Source organism: Falco biarmicus, chromosome 13 (assembly GCF_023638135.1).
Source record: "Falco biarmicus isolate bFalBia1 chromosome 13, bFalBia1.pri, whole genome shotgun sequence".
In the NCBI taxonomy this organism is placed as follows: domain Eukaryota; kingdom Metazoa; phylum Chordata; class Aves; order Falconiformes; family Falconidae; genus Falco; species Falco biarmicus.
Window position 1 is genome coordinate 10227647 of NC_079300.1, and position 15775 is coordinate 10243421.

General features: G+C 36.6%; 1 protein-coding gene across 6 annotated transcripts in view; it reads left to right on the forward strand.

The window, feature by feature from the left end:
* The window catches only part of ATP11B (ATPase phospholipid transporting 11B (putative)), a 72903-nt gene that overhangs the window by 27551 nt on the left and 29577 nt on the right, over positions 1–15775 (forward strand). For all 6 annotated transcript variants that reach the window (XM_056358316.1, XM_056358321.1, XM_056358322.1 and 3 more), the window contains exons 9-22: positions 1776–1840; positions 2411–2492; positions 3783–3933; positions 6628–6825; positions 7098–7256; positions 7537–7709; positions 8130–8198; positions 9161–9234; positions 9321–9424; positions 9570–9751; positions 10458–10661; positions 10935–11088; positions 14025–14127; positions 15284–15429. In XM_056358316.1, the coding sequence (XP_056214291.1) occupies positions 1776–1840; positions 2411–2492; positions 3783–3933; positions 6628–6825; positions 7098–7256; positions 7537–7709; positions 8130–8198; positions 9161–9234; positions 9321–9424; positions 9570–9751; positions 10458–10661; positions 10935–11088; positions 14025–14127; positions 15284–15429 (1864 nt within the window). The remainder of the gene's footprint in view (positions 1–1775; positions 1841–2410; positions 2493–3782; positions 3934–6627; positions 6826–7097; positions 7257–7536; positions 7710–8129; positions 8199–9160; positions 9235–9320; positions 9425–9569; positions 9752–10457; positions 10662–10934; positions 11089–14024; positions 14128–15283; positions 15430–15775) is intronic.

Genomic DNA, 15775 nt, shown 5'->3' on the forward strand with positions numbered 1-15775 from the left:
TGCTTTACTTTTTTAATTTTTTAGTGACATTTCTACCTGAACCAAATATTAAAGCTGTATTATTTTCTATGCAGTGTGTGCCTTCCGTCTGAAGAACTGAAAGTCTTTTGGTCTGAGAGCCTCCTATGAGGCTGGCAAACATCTGTCAATTTTAGATAGGAGTAACATGGAGTTCAGAGTGAATCAATGATTTGTCAATGGTTTTGCATGAAATATGGGAATATAGAAGGCAAATCACTTAGCCCCAAGTCAGATGCCTTAGCCACCCCTCCAACCCCATCCCCCCAAAAAACCACCCCACTCAGATGTTTTCCAAGGTTGTTTCATATACTGCTTCACTTGGAGCTTTTCAGAATTCATTACTGCCAAGCTTGACAGGTTCAGCTTTCATATAATCTATCAAAATAATTTAGTTGGCAACATATAACAGCCAGTTTAAAGGGAGTATGAAAAAATAACTGCAAGTTCCAGCTGCTGGTGGAGCTGTATCTTCTGACTGCTCCTCTAGTCTGTATTGCACTGATTCAGGTTTTGTATTTTGGGTTTGACAGACTGGTTTTTACAAACTGCAAAAACCACTTGAATCCAGAAATGTACATTAGGTTACTTATAAGAAAAGGTTAAATGCTTGAAGCATTTAGTTCAATTTTACATCTAAAAGTTTCAGTCTAGCCTAAAATATTAACATATGTATGTGTAGTTTAAAGAATCTATCATAGTCTGTGTGTATAATGGGTGCACCTGCTATTTGTGGTGGTAACTGTCGCATTTGCAGTAACATTTCAGTTAAATGTTTAACTCTGGGAGGTGTGGTGTGGGTTTGGAGTTTGTTTTTTTGAGTAACTCCAGGTTATGCTTTCAAAGGAACTTTGAAGTTTAAGAGCTTTGTTTATATCACGGACTGCTTGCGGTACAGCTAATGGAAAAGCAACACAAACCCAAGGACTATGATCTTTAATTCTTTTGCTTATACCCAGTATGTCAGTATTTGAAACACTGGCAAAAATAGTGACTGCACTTTTTGTGGGTTTTTTTTTCCGCCCTGCAAGCCAACCCTGCCAGCAATTTCTAAAGATGATACAGCTGCTGGAGTAGAACATACGGCTCTAACCTTATATGAACTTTGATTCTGAGTGGACCTTTATTTTTACAGCACTGTTTACAGTTAACTTATCTGATGAAATGAATGTATTATTGTGGAGCAATAGATGTGAGGAAATAACATTTATGAAATTTTGTTCTTGTGTTAGGAAGCAGAACTTGCACTGTTGTGGTGGTGGTGGGTCCATCTAGTTATTTGTCTTTGTTTCTCTGGTGTCATAGCTTCTGAACTTGCTGGATCATTTCAGTTTGACAGAGGGGTAGAAATAAGATAAGTAAAACAGCCAAATCTGAAATAGCACTCCGTTGCACTGTGAGTTCAACAGGTTTTTTGCCTGCTGGCTTCTCAAATAACTTGCAGGTCTCTCTGAACCAGCCATTTGGTATATTTAATTCAGTCGCTAATTACGGGATATTGGACAGGGTGGGAAGGTGTGGCCGTGACCGAAGGAGACGCGAAAGGAAACAGAGAGCTCTGTGGAGATGTGTGGGTGAGGTGTGCTGAAAGGGGTAAGAGGATTGAAGGTGGACCTAAATGAGGGCGGGGTTGGAGTTGTCGCAGTAGGAATTCATAGGGGATATAGAACAACTTTGCACAGGAAACTGGATTTCACTAGTCCTACAAAATACAAACCAACTAGTTTTAAAATGCGGATATGTCTCTTTCTCTTTAGACCTCTTGGACCTGAAAGTCTCTTACTTCGTGGAGCAAGATTAAAAAACACTAAAGAAATATTTGGTTTGTAGACATCTAAATACTTAAAGAGTATTCTCTTAAAACATGTTGATGAACTGTGGTTTAATTTTACTTGCGCTGAAGAAGTTGTAATAATCTTGCTGACTTGTTGCCTGAGGGGGATATGATTGTAGATTAAAGTAATGGTATTATGCTGAAGAATCTCGTAAGGGTATAAAGTTCCAGCTCTGCTCTGTGAAAATATTTGAAGTGGTTTGATAAAGGAATAACTACTTCAATGGATAAATTACTGGTGTTACTCTTGCCTATTGTTCAAAACTTTCTCCTGAGATTTACCATTCTGATTTCCATAAAATACATTTTGAAGAGCAGTGCAGTCATCATAAGGAGCAGCATTTTTAGTAGGTGTTAAAATTACTTCGGTGGCACTGTCTTACTGTAGCAGAATATTGCAAATGCTTAGAAAATACTGTCTCACCATTGTACTGAAAATTAATATCATGTCTTGATTTTATTCTATATTTCTTAAAATGAAAAATTCTGGCAATTGTATATATACAAAAAATAAAGTATAACTCTTTATTCCCCCTCCCTGCCCCGCTTCCTTCCCAGGTGTTGCAGTGTATACAGGTATGGAGACAAAGATGGCATTAAATTACAAGAGTAAATCTCAGAAACGGTCAGCAGTAGAAAAGTATGTTTATTTTCTAATATCTTTCTTATTTGTAGTTTTAATTTAGTTTTTCCTCAGTAACTGTAAAACCCCGATGCTCTCGTCACTAGGTTTTAGGCAAGGGAAGACAGCATAACTGCTTTGCCTTCAGTAGGAAGCTATAAAGATAAAATCAGTGTCTTGGTATTTCATCCTTTATCGATTCTTTCGGTAGTGTGCAAAGTTGAAATACTTAAGCCTAAAAAGAGCTAAAGCAGAAAAAGTTTGGGAGGTTTGTTTTTGAGATGTGGAGATCACGTAATGATAGGTGAAATGCTGCTTGAACCAGATGCTCAGAGATGGTTTTCACAACAGTTCTAGCCTCTGCTGTTCTCTGCATCCTTTAATGTAAAACTGCATCATGCCTGTAAAGAGGACGGATTGAAATGGAGTCTTAAACACTTCAAAATCTTTGTCCTGAATCCTAGTATTTGATATAATGGAAAATAGCTTTGTTTCACACATTTTAAAGGATATAGTCTATCCAGATATGTTTGGCAATGAATCTTGCTTCTAGCGAAGTTGCAGGTTCCATTTTAAAAATTTTGCTCATAGTTACAGGATAGGGTTACTATAATAGAGATTTATATGTTCAACCTTGTGAATTATTTTAACAGGAAAAGAAGTTCTGATATGCTGCCTTTATTTCAATTAGAAAAAATCTGAGATAGCCCCCTAGCATTTTTTTTGCAAACATGGGATTGATTAATCTTCTATTGCCAGATACAAACAGAACCGTAGAGTGCACAAGAAAAGTTCAGCCATCAAAGCAAAGGGTGGAAAGCTGGTGTGGCTAGCATTACAGAGAGTAGAGGCAAGTTTGACTCTATCCTGATATGGCATGGCCTGGGTTAAATAATCAGATGCACATGATAGTGATCTTCTAACTAGAGAAAAAGATGCTGTGGGTTTCCACTGTGTGGTGGTTTATACTGCCTTCACAGCCTTGCTAGATAACTGGGGAAGAAGAGAAGGATAAGTCAGCTCCCAGAATCTTGAACAACAGGTATGATACAAGTCAGCTGTTGGGGTATTCTTGCACCTCAATCTAGTCTTCATGTTGCTATATGTAGAGTATATCTTAGTGAGATGTAGGACTTCTTGTCACTTTTGTTGCTTGCTCATCACATAGAAACTTTACATCCATATCAAACACAGGATACATTTAAAAAAATAATTGTCCATTAAGTTTTTGGTCAATTCATGTAGCCTCTGTGTCAATAGATTAAGTAAAATAAATTGAGGTTGCTTTTTTTATTTGCCTCTTTGTAGGTCCATGAATTCCTTTTTGATTATTTATCTAATGATTCTCCTCTTTGAAGCCATTCTGAGCACTATTTTAAAGTATGCATGGCAAGCTGAAGAAAAATGGGATGAGCCTTGGTATAATGAAAAAACGGAGCATGAAAGAAACAGCAGTAAGGTAATGTCATTCTACCCAGTTGCATATCTGAGGAACCCTCAACCACTGTATGTTGAACGTGATATTTATTATGTCTCTATTCTTGGATATAAATGTAATTACCCCGTGATCCACTTGCAAGTCTGTATGCTGTTGTCCCAGTATTTTTGAGAGCATTAGTCCTATGTAGCCTCACCCTTGTGTAGAAATATCTTACCTCTGTTATTGATTGGTCTTTTCTTCCTTTATGAAAATGCCAGGCTTTTTAAAAACTTTGGGTTTTGTTAAGACGTATGTCTGATATTCTGTGTTCTTACTATAGTTATTATTCTTTTGGGTATATTTTGTCATTCCATAAATGAAAAGAGGAGGAGGATGGCTGTCCTTGTGCACTTTGCGTTGCAGTGATTTTACAGTTCAGGCATTTTGGACATTCTGTGATGTTGAGATCGTTCGATGTTTTCAGGCTGTAATTTTGCTCAAGCTCCTGCTTGCCTTCTCACTTTTCTGCAGAGATTGGAGGGATGCTTCGAAGTGTTCCTTAGGTCTGCAGTTGTCATAAGTGTCTTTTTTTTTTAATTATTCATTCCTATTTTTCTGTGTTCTGTTTAATTTTTTGTTTCTGTATGAGTCTGCCTTCTTCCAAAGCAGTTCAGGAGCTGGCTGGAGCTGATTCTAAGTAGTAGAGGGGATTTTCAAAGCACAGAAGAATTGGAAATCCAGTTTTCACATGTGATGTGGTGTCAGATGTTTAACACCCACACCCTCCCCATCTCCCAGAGAGTTGATAATTGAAAGTGCTCACTAGGTGCCATGTGTGCAAAAAGGTTCAAATCCCAAGTCAGTAGAGTTCTGTTCTGTTTCACAAGTAGAGTGAAATCTACAGTTAGTACGTGGTGGTTCAGGAAGGAAAAAGAAGTAACGTGAGAGAATGTCTGATTCAGGGAGAGTTAAGACTTTACTGGCATTTCAGTAGAATATGCAACTTTCTCAGAATCTTGTCATGCAAAGTATTTTTGTGGTTTGACTGGAAAAATATCTTTATCTCAGTGCTGTGTAGCGTCTGAAATTATTAATTCAGGTTATCACTACAGTTACCAAAATCTTTTCAATGTATTCTAAAATAATCTTATTTAAAAGTGTCACTGTCACAAAATATTAAATTAATATAAAAGTTTTTAAGTTGTTTAGTGACTTTCTATTTTTAGTACCTGCACCTACTTAACGCACTTTCAGCTGTTTGAAGTGGTCAGTCAAGTGAATCCTTGGCTCCTCTTAACTTCAGGTAGTTGCTACGTAAGTTAGACTAGTCTGTGGAACCTTTTCAGTTTTGAGTAGAATCAGGATAAGTATTTATTCATTCTTTCCATTCCCTTACCATTGTCTTCAGGAGCACACAGAACCATTTGTTGTTCTGCAGTGTCACTCTCCTTATATCATGTCTGTGTTTTTCTCTTTCCATTGTTTACTTCCACAATCTGCTTTACATTGCTCAATACGCTGACATCCTTACTTGGAGTGCATTCTCTGTTATCTGTCCTGTGTTGTGCAGGTTGTTATTTAATAGACAGTGCTTGAAGAAATTTGCTAACCTTAGTAATTGTCACTTCTTCTCAGTATATCTTCTCTTACATGAATTACCGCTTTCAGTCTTTATCTCTTTTCTGGTTTGGTTTGGAAGATCTCTTAAGGCACAGAACTTCCTGAGGTTTTGTCAGACACCTTGATTGTTGGTGCTGACTTTTATTAATTATAGCAACACTCCCTAATTAGGAAGAACAGACATTATTTAGCTTTGGAAGCTGTTAACTACTTTTATACTCCCTTTCTTCAAAATGTTCTCCTACACCTATATCTGGTAGAGTTGAAAGAGGTATCCCACATTTTCTCATCTCTGATCTCCCTAACTCAATATTCAAGTGGTGGTAAGTATTCCCAAAGTACAATTTAGATGCTAAGTTTGTTGTGCAAATGAAAAAGAGACTTCAGAGAGACTGTAATGTTGCATTTTAGAGTTTGTTAAAATTGTCATACCTAACAAACAGAAATTTCTACCCTGTTACATAGCTGTTTACCTGAAACGTATGTGTTGAACACAGTGATTTGAAGAGGCATAGAAGAAGTCTATGTCATTGAAATCCACACGATCTCTCGTGTTGTGTAGTCTGGATCACCCATGTCACTGGGGAATGCCAGTAGACAGGAACCCTCTTGTTGCTCTGCTGCCCTAAACCAATACAGAATACTTTCAGATTCCTCTGACAACATGGAAAATCAGCAGTTTGCCTTCACCATTTATGGTTCCTGAGGAAAGCCTGTGAATGGTGCTCTTTGATGGAATGGAGAGCATATGAGTTTTTTCAGACCAGTCTCTTTGAAGAGACTTGTTTTGAGACAGGATCAGCATTACAGTTAATATGAATTGGTAACCCTCCTGACAGATTCAGTAGAAAGGACAAAAATTAATGACCTTGAGAACTGAAATATCCAGTCACAGCTTAAGGCAGTCTTATTGCATCAGTCTGAAGGCACGTTACTAGGGCAACCTGCAAGTGCCTGCATTGTCACTGTGCGTGTTCTCGTTCGTATGTACACGGGACTTAGTCTCCTCCAGCTCTGTCAGTTTGTCTTTTTTTCATGCATATTGAAACATAAATAACCATGTTGCACCTTATGACTGCAGTAATTTTTACATTTTCTCTTTTTTTCTTGTAGATCCTGAGATTTATTTCAGATTTTCTTGCTTTTCTGGTACTTTACAATTTTATCATACCTATTTCACTTTATGTGACTGTTGAGATGCAGAAATTTCTTGGATCTTTTTTTATTGGCTGGGATCTTGACCTCTATCATGAAGAAACAAACCAGAGAGCACAAGTAAATACTTCAGACCTCAATGAGGAATTGGGCCAGGTAGAGTAAAAAAATACATTGTTTGGGGTGATTTTGCCTTCTATTTTCTTCTTCTTTTTTAATAATAAAATCCATTGCTGCAGACTTTTTAATTGGTTGTGCTTTGATTTCTGATTAATTTAAAAATAAGCTGTAATTATCTGATGACAGAAATTAAAATTTTTACATGATCAAAAAAAGGTATGTAGTGAAGAGTGTGAGTCGAGATTTTTTTTTTTCTTCTAACAAATACATGCAACTCTAAGTCTGTGTTTTCTTTTATTTTACAAAAGGTAGAATATGTGTTTACAGACAAAACTGGTACATTAACTGAAAATGAGATGCAGTTTCGGGAGTGTTCCATTAATGGCATAAAATACCAAGAGGTCAATGGTAAACTAACTCCAGAGGGGTTTTCTGAAGATTCTCCAGATGGAAATAGACATAATTTGGTAAGACACATTTTTTTCCCACCATTAGGCATCCTAGATAGAAAGCGTTTTATTTCAGAGAAATAGTCTTCTAGCATTAGCTTTTTTTTTTTTAAAAGGGAATTTCTGAATAGTTTGACGTTATTGCATGTTATTGAACAAACAATATTAAACACATTGAGATGTGATTATTTAACCTGGAATACTTGGCAGATTTTTAAGAACAGTTTTTTTATTAAGTATGTTCAAAACTGGGTTGATAAATGAATGTTACAAATAAAGTTTTTTTTCTTTCTTCTAGATGAAAGAGGAAGAACTCTTCTTGAAAGCAGTTTGTCTTTGTCATACAGTGCAGGTCAATGCAGATCAAACAGATAGTGCTGATGGTCCCTGGCATGCCAATGGAATAATATCACCGTTAGAGTATTATGCTTCTTCACCAGATGAGAAAGCTTTAGTTGAAGCTGCAAGCCGGTGAGATGTACTGCCAAAACTATCTAGTGTAGAAATTGCCTACTAGGGCAGGCGATTCATAATAAAAGCAACCTTAAAAATTGCTCAGAAAGATGGTAAAGCCAGGGCCTGGCACTGTCAGTTTACTATGAAGACGTGCAAAAATAAACCACACAAAAACCCTAGGCATATCATAAAGTGACAGTTTAAAATATTTATGGAAATCCTTAAGAAATTATGAACCACAGTGGTCAAAGTATGTTGCTATTAAAATATTGGAGAAAGTGGGCATTTTTCATTTTCGCTAGAAATAGAGTGCAGTAGTGGGGTGTAGGAACCTCTCTCCTTTCCTTTTCCTTTCTTCTCTCACCCCACCCCCAACGATCAGTAGGCATTATGTCTATAAGTGATGATTTGATGTGTGTTTTCTTTTCCTTGTAGGGTTGGAGTAGTATTTACTGGAACTAGTGGGGACAGTATGGAAGTAAAAAGTCTTGGAAAACCAGAAAGGTATTCATTTTTATTCCTTGTTTCTTTTGAAGGACAGGAAAGTGAAGATTAACATAACATTCTCCTCTTAAACCTCTCTGTCATAAGAAACCTCGCTTTTCCACAGCATGCTCTTTTTATTGCTTGTCCCTTGATGTCTTCCAAGTCAGCTTGCATCTTATTCCTTAGCAATTTTAAACTGAGATGCAAGATTTTTTTGTGAGTTACTCTGTGTCATTGTGTATTGTAACAGTTCACATCTTTGTGCGTTCCTCAAAGGTTGAGACCGTAGTAGAGTTGGAAAACTGCATTGCCTATTCAAGTCTTACAGTTTGTCCTTTAAGCTCTAAAAGTTTCCAGAGTCAGTCTCATGTATGCATAATGTAATTGCATATTTTAAACTTTCCCAAAATTAGTAGAAATATTATTAGCTGTGTATTTTCAGTATGTCATAGCATCTTTTATCCATTTGATCTTTTTCAGTTAGTTGGCAGTACTTTAAATATAAATGTCTAAAATTAATTTTCTAAACTATTGTTATAACAAAAAAATAGTCCAGCTATCAGGGAACGACAGTCTTTTTTGACTGTGTAGATTGTTTATAAGTGATAGAAACAAAATGTAGTTTTCAAAGTTGCGTGTGAAGCAATGATAGAAGGATACAGGAATAGGAAGGAGCTGATTGTAATCTCTAGATGTAAAGCTGGTGTTCAGGAAGCTATTCCTATTGGTAGAACCTTTTATTTTTATAGAATGGAATTAAATATATATAAAGTGATGAAAAGTAATCAATTGCACAAACACCGGTGACAGTGACTGTTGCTCAGCAGTGGTAGCATTACTTTTAGAGTTTCCGTAAAAAAATGACACTTTGGGGAAGGCTCTGCGGGGTAAGTTACGTATTTATAAGTAATTGTCTTTGGAAATTTATTTCTAAAAAAGTTTTCTTGCCCTTTCCTCTTGTATTAAAACACAAAATACAGGTATAAATTGCTTCATGTTTTGGAGTTTGATCCAAATCGCAGACGAATGAGTGTCATTGTAGAGAGTCCCTCCGGTAAGTGACCAGAAGTTGCACAAGCTGCAGCTGAGAACCTCTTAAATAGTATGTATTCTTAATTTCTGTTCTGTTTTGCTTTTTAGGGGAAAAGCTTTTGTTCACAAAGGGAGCAGAATCTTCCATTCTTCCTCGTAGTAAGAGTGGAGAAATAGACAAAACAAGGATACATGTGGATGAATTTGCTTTGGTAAGTGCAGATGCTTGCCCAGCTGATTGGGAGAAAATTCTTCCGGTATAAACTTTGTGACCTGAAGAGAACAAATTGCAGGTGACACCTTCTTGTTAGATCAGAATCTTGTCTACTCTGAATGTAGTCTTTTATTTTCTCACAGAAAGGACTAAGAACTTTGTGCATAGCCTACAGAAGATTCACACCTGAGGAGTATCAAGAAATTGGCAAACGCCTTCATGAGGCCAGGACTGCCTTACAACAACGGGAAGAAAGATTAGCAGATGTATTCAACTTCATAGAAAGGGATCTGGAATTACTTGGGGCTACAGGAGTAGAAGACAAGTATGCAAAGGAGTTTCTGATAACTACACTCAAAAACATAGCGAGTTTAGGATTTATAACTGAAATACGACATGTGCCATGAAAAACTGTCCTGCCACAACCAGACATTCTGCGCTGTTCTTGTTTAGTATGTTTAGCACCCTTTGAATTGAGGAGCATTCAAAACACGTCATACCAACTGATTTTACTTAGTAACAATGACATACAGTGTACTTCATCAGGAGAGATTTAATGTATGTGAAAGAATAATTGTAGTAAATATTTAGGGTAATGGCTGATTACTTGGGAGAACTTCTACACATAGCTCCTTTACAAAGCGTGTATTCTGTGAGTCAGAGGGTGTATTGTGCACTGGAGCGTACAGGTAGAGCACTTAGAAGCTTTTCGTGTACCGCAGTAGGTAGTAATTGTTGTGGACTGTTCTAAACCTTCTCAAATGCAGCCATGGCGCCTAAACTAAATTAAGATATGCTTATTACAAATTTTTGATCACTTAGCAGGATTAACGTTCATTTTTTGTTACATAAGGCTTTCATTTTGTTGCTGGTAACAGAATGTTATCTGTCAGACTATGATTCTCTGAAAATACATACAACATTGGAAATGCAGTCTGAAATGATTGTGACAGTGGGGTTACAGGAGTAACAGGAGTTACTTGTTTTTGTAAAGTTTTTGATTGGTTATTGAAGATTTTTCTTGTTTCTAGACTGCAGGAGAAAGTCCAAGAAACTATAGAAGCACTCAGGCTGGCGGGTATCAAAGTGTGGGTACTCACTGGAGATAAACACGAAACGGCTGTTAGTGTCAGTTTATCATGTGGACACTTTCATAGAACCATGAACATCCTTGAGCTTGTGCAACACAAGTCAGACAGTACGTGTGCAGAACAACTGAGGCAGCTAGCCAAGAGGTAAAATAACCTGAGATGTCACTATCTCACTGATGATTTTAGCTTGATTTTCTTCTGTTTTCAATTTTTATGACAGTCTCTTTGAGGTATGTGCCGAACACATGAAGTTGCCTTTTAAAAAAATTGTTTAGTGATATAATAACAGACTTGAAGAAGCAGTCTGTCTAACAGGCTAACTTCTTTGTTTATTGTATGGGCAACCACATAGTGAGTCAAAACATTTAAATTTTTCCATCACGCTGTTACAAAGCTGACACTTCTGTCCCTGAATAGAATAAAGGAAGACCACGTTATCCAGCATGGACTGGTTGTGGATGGGACCAGCCTCTCTCTTGCACTCAGGGAACATGAAAAACTGTTCATGGAAGTTTGCAAAAACTGTTCTGCAGTGTTGTGCTGTCGCATGGCACCCCTTCAGAAAGCAAAGGTAAGTGAGAATATTATCAGGATTGTCAAGTATTTTTGTCATGCTTTGAGGTGGCAAGGATTTTTGGAACTGCTTTGTTTGTTTGCCTGACCTTTTTGTGTGACTTCTGAAACCTTGTTCAATTCAGTTGATCTAGAGTAGTTTGCTCAGAAGCTTCTATATGCATTTATGAAAACATGCAATTGGGTGGAGGAGAGAATCGCAATACTGCCACCGTGCAAGACTAATCTTTTATCAGTCGCTTGAGTGTTCTGTCAGGCAGTAGCTATCCTGATCTCCTGCAGGCTTATTGCATTGCCTGTTCCATCACTTCTCCAAAACAAAGACACTAAACTGAAAATTCATTAAGCTGTAGGGAAGAAATGTGCTTCTCTAAAGATTTAAAAAATACCCAAGTTTGAGGAGGAAGTAGAAGGGAAGGGAAGTTGAGGCCTAGTCTCCAGGGAAGGTTTACGTTAATGTTCTCTTCTAAGACCATTTTTCTTTCACGTTACTTCATTTTACTCAAATAGAGGTTAGATAAAATTCAAATTCAGATTTTGTGATTTGTTTTTTTTTACTTTAGAAAGCCGAGCCCTGAAAAGCTATCCTACTTACTTTTTCCTTTTGAAACTTTCTGTCTTCATGTTATGCTTCTCTTCTTCTTTTGACAAATACTCAATAGTATATCTTTATTACGGTAGTGCTTAATTTATTATACTTTTAGCTTACCTGTATTCTTTCACGGCTTTTTGCACGTATTTCCAGTAATACTAAACCTCTGAAAGGACACTGTTGCCCACTCTTATTTTTACACATTGTCAAAAAGAAAAGGAAAAAAGACCTTTTTACCTTAAAGCACTAGGAAGCCCTTATGTAAGGTACTAGATGTGTAAAAGAGGGCAGGCTGGTTTACTATAGCATGAGTGACCTGTTCTGAGGTCACTTTTCCTGCTTCCAGCATTTAGCTAGGTTTTTAATGCAGTCTTTAGAATCACATTATACAACTGTTCAGCTGTGTATAAAACTTAGTTAATACTAGTTTCAATAAAATGTTAAAATGAAATTGTCTGTAACTAATATGAGAAAACCAATTTGTTGAATGTGTCCACTTAGCATACACTTCTCTAGCTGGAATTTTTGCCATCCCCCTCTTTAAGGTGTAGTCATTTGTCTATGTTGTGTCCTTGTTCTTATTTTGTAATTTAACTTGATTTATAATGTGTTTTGTACTGCCAGATTTGGCAGATAGCAGCCAGTAATGCTTTCCTTAATTCTTACTCTGTCCAGCAGGTAATCTTCTTTATCTCCTGTGTTTTGTCATGAAGTACAGTAAAACCTAATTTTGATGGCAGTGACTTTTCCATTTTAAATACTGAAGTATGTAAATCACCGAGACAAATGCTGTATAACGTGGGAGGGAAGTGTATGGCAGTTTAGCCTTGCATTTGATTTTTTGCTGCAGGTACCCTTTTTTAAGATTTACTTTAAGGTTAACTGGAACTCAGCTTAGTATTTCCTGAATATTTTCTTTTAACTTTAGTTAATACATGGCTAGAAGTCTCACTGCTTATTTATGTATATTTTACGGCTCGGAAACCTTTTTAAACATCTTTCAAGTCAGTCATTCAGAGCTGCTGCTGATTGCTGCTGTTAAAATTTGCCAGAGAATTTGTCTTGACCTTTTCGCGTAGATGTTTGGCTGAATTACCACAGTCTTCGGTATCTCACGAGGACTGATCTGGGTGACATACTGCACCCTTGCTGGCTCTTCAAGGCCGCTTACTAAGATCTAATGCTAAATGTACTTGAAATAATTACCCCTTAGGAATGGGGAACCTTTAAACTTGAATATTAATACCTGCAATTAGGGAATGTTTTCCCACAATCGGGTGGATTTCTCTGAACTGTAGACTGTATTCAGTCACTGTTGTGTTCCTTGTGGGAAGCGAGTTACCGCTCCTGTGAATCAATGTACCGACACTGCCAGTTAGAACTCAATTATTTGAATACAGTTGTTTGTGTCTGCTTACATCAGGCAGTTGTTGCTCTGCTGATTATTTCCACTTGGGGTTTTCTGGACCTTCAGGGGGAAAATGCAGTGTTTTTTCATAGTTGAATGCTTTGGTTTTAGAAAGCCTTCTGGATCTGCATTCACACCTTTTACCTTTGCAACCCGTTCATGACTGAGTTAGTGAAGCCTTTACCTTTAGTTTGAGCTCTCTGCAAGGTTAATAAATTACTAATTCTCATTAACCAAAAGCCTCAGCTAACTTCTTTCTGTTTAGAATATTGTTGGCATTTACATTAAAGATCCATTTCCTTTCTGCATAGAGCAGGATATCATTGCTTGTTTGGGAATTGTAGAGCCTTGTATGTGAACAATTTTTTTTCTCTTTCTGGCTTATCTTTTTTGACTTTTCCAAATGAGAATACCCATTGGTGATAGTGAAGTCTCTTTAAAAGGAAACAATTTTCCATAATAACAGCATGTATTGATCTTTGAGCTAATACATTGGGGTTTTTTCAGATTCCTCTTTTACACTGATCAATTCTATTAATTGAAAATGTGAAGAATCTGGGCATGTCTGCCAAAGGACTTTAAATCTAGATTGCTCCCTAAGTAAATTTTCAGTTCCAACTTTTACTTGTCTCTTTTGTAAGATGAAGCACCAAATTAAGAGTTGTAAAAACATCTAAGTAAGAATAGCAAAATAAGGCAGGCATAATGTTTAAATAGGGCTTGTGCCCCAAAGCAAGCAGCTTTTCTAAAGGAGCAATGCATTTGTGCATGTGATGTGCAAAAAAAAGTTTTTTACACAAGCGTGCACATTCATAAAACAAATTAATTATATTTACAGGTAGGTACTAAGATACTTGGGAATTAGTGGCATGATTTGTAGGTGGGCTATCTGTCTAATCTGAAAAAATTCTGCCCTTTTTTTTTTCTCCTGCAGGTAGTGCGACTGTTAAAAACGTCTCCAGAGAAACCTATAACATTAGCAATTGGTGATGGTGCTAATGATGTGAGCATGATACAAGAAGCACATGTTGGCATAGGTAACTTTCTTTTGTCAGAAGAGACAAAGGCAAATAAGATGGAAATTTTAGTAGTTATTAAAACAGATGAAGTTCTAATGTTTTTGGACCTGTGAATGACAGGGTGTTTATCAGAGTCATCTGTTGTAGCAGACTTTTAGCGAAATCTAAAATTTAAGGCTGTTTGCTTTCAGATGTCTTAGGTTTGTTATGTAGTCTGCTAAGAATCAGAGATCCTGTTTAAATGCTGCCTTAAGAACAGCAAAGATTCTCTGTAACTAGAATGTCAGAAGTACTCTGCTTAGGATATTGGAAGTGGTAATCTTAACTATAGGCACTGTCAGATTCTAAGTTCTTGGGTAAACTAAATTGATGTTTAAAACTTTCTCTGTACTAAACTGCCTCTGTTTGTACCATATCTGTATCACTGTAGAAACGCTATTTGTGTCTACTTTGTCTTTGAGGAGAAGGCTTTCATTACATCTCGAGAGAGACTGTTATTCTCAGCTAAGCTTGGTTGTTTTCTTTGTTTATACCATTTTCTGTTATCTGGCTAGGACCTTCTTCAGACTTTCTTCTGCTGTGTTATGTAACCGAGTACAAAACAAAACACACCAAAAAAAACCCAACAAAAAACCCCACCCAAAAAACCAACACAAAGTGTCTGGTTTTCAGGAATCCTGGGCCACTTTTCTTCTGTAAAAGACCGTTTTGTATTCTCTGTGTATGCTTAGGCTAATCATAATAATAGTTTTTAGAAATAAATTTGTGCTCAGCTGTGACGAGTGACAAGCATTGTCAGCCCATCAGATTCAGTAAACTACTGTTGTAAGAACAGCATTTCTTTTATTCTGCTGTTGAGTTATATATTATTCCCAGAAAGTACTCTTAAGAAAAACCTCTTTTAAGTAAAACATACTAAGTAAATTTATAACTGATGTTGGATTGCTAATGTTTTTGCTTGGTTTAGGAGTTATTTTTTTTTAATTGAATCAGCATCAAATGAGCAGTTCCCTTAGTTCTAAGTGTCAGGAATAATGCCTTCTTTTGGAACTGAAAGATGCTGAAGTCTTTACAACCTTGAAGTGCAGAAGAGTAGCTTCAGGTGTATGTTGTTGGGTATTTTAAACCTTAATTTTTATAAGGTTTAATCTGTTTTCTTCCCTAAATATTACAGGAATCATGGGTAAGGAAGGAAGACAAGCTGTAAGAAACAGTGACTATGCAATAGCACGGTTTAAATTCCTCTCCAAGTTGCTTTTTGTTCATGGGCACTTTTACTATATTAGAATAGCAACCCTTGTACAGTACTTTTTTTATAAGGTAAGTCTTCAAAGAGTGCCAGTAAGTTAATGGAAAAATGTGTAATCTTTTCCCAGCATGAAATTTATTTCAGATGTAAGATTTTTGTTGGGAACAGGTTAAATATCTTTGTTCAAACATGTTTTCTAGGCTTTTTTGTAATGTTTCACAACCAAATGCTGTAGTTTAACTGTGAAATTGTTTAGTACTTGCACCTAGAAGTAGTTTTTAAATACCACACTGAGTTTCTGGAGGCTGAGAGGCAGACATGTTTGCTCTATGAAAGCAGTATTACTACCTTGAAATTAAAGAGTTTCTTTAGCAAGATGTATAAGTATCACGGGTTTTTTTGATTAATTTAATATGA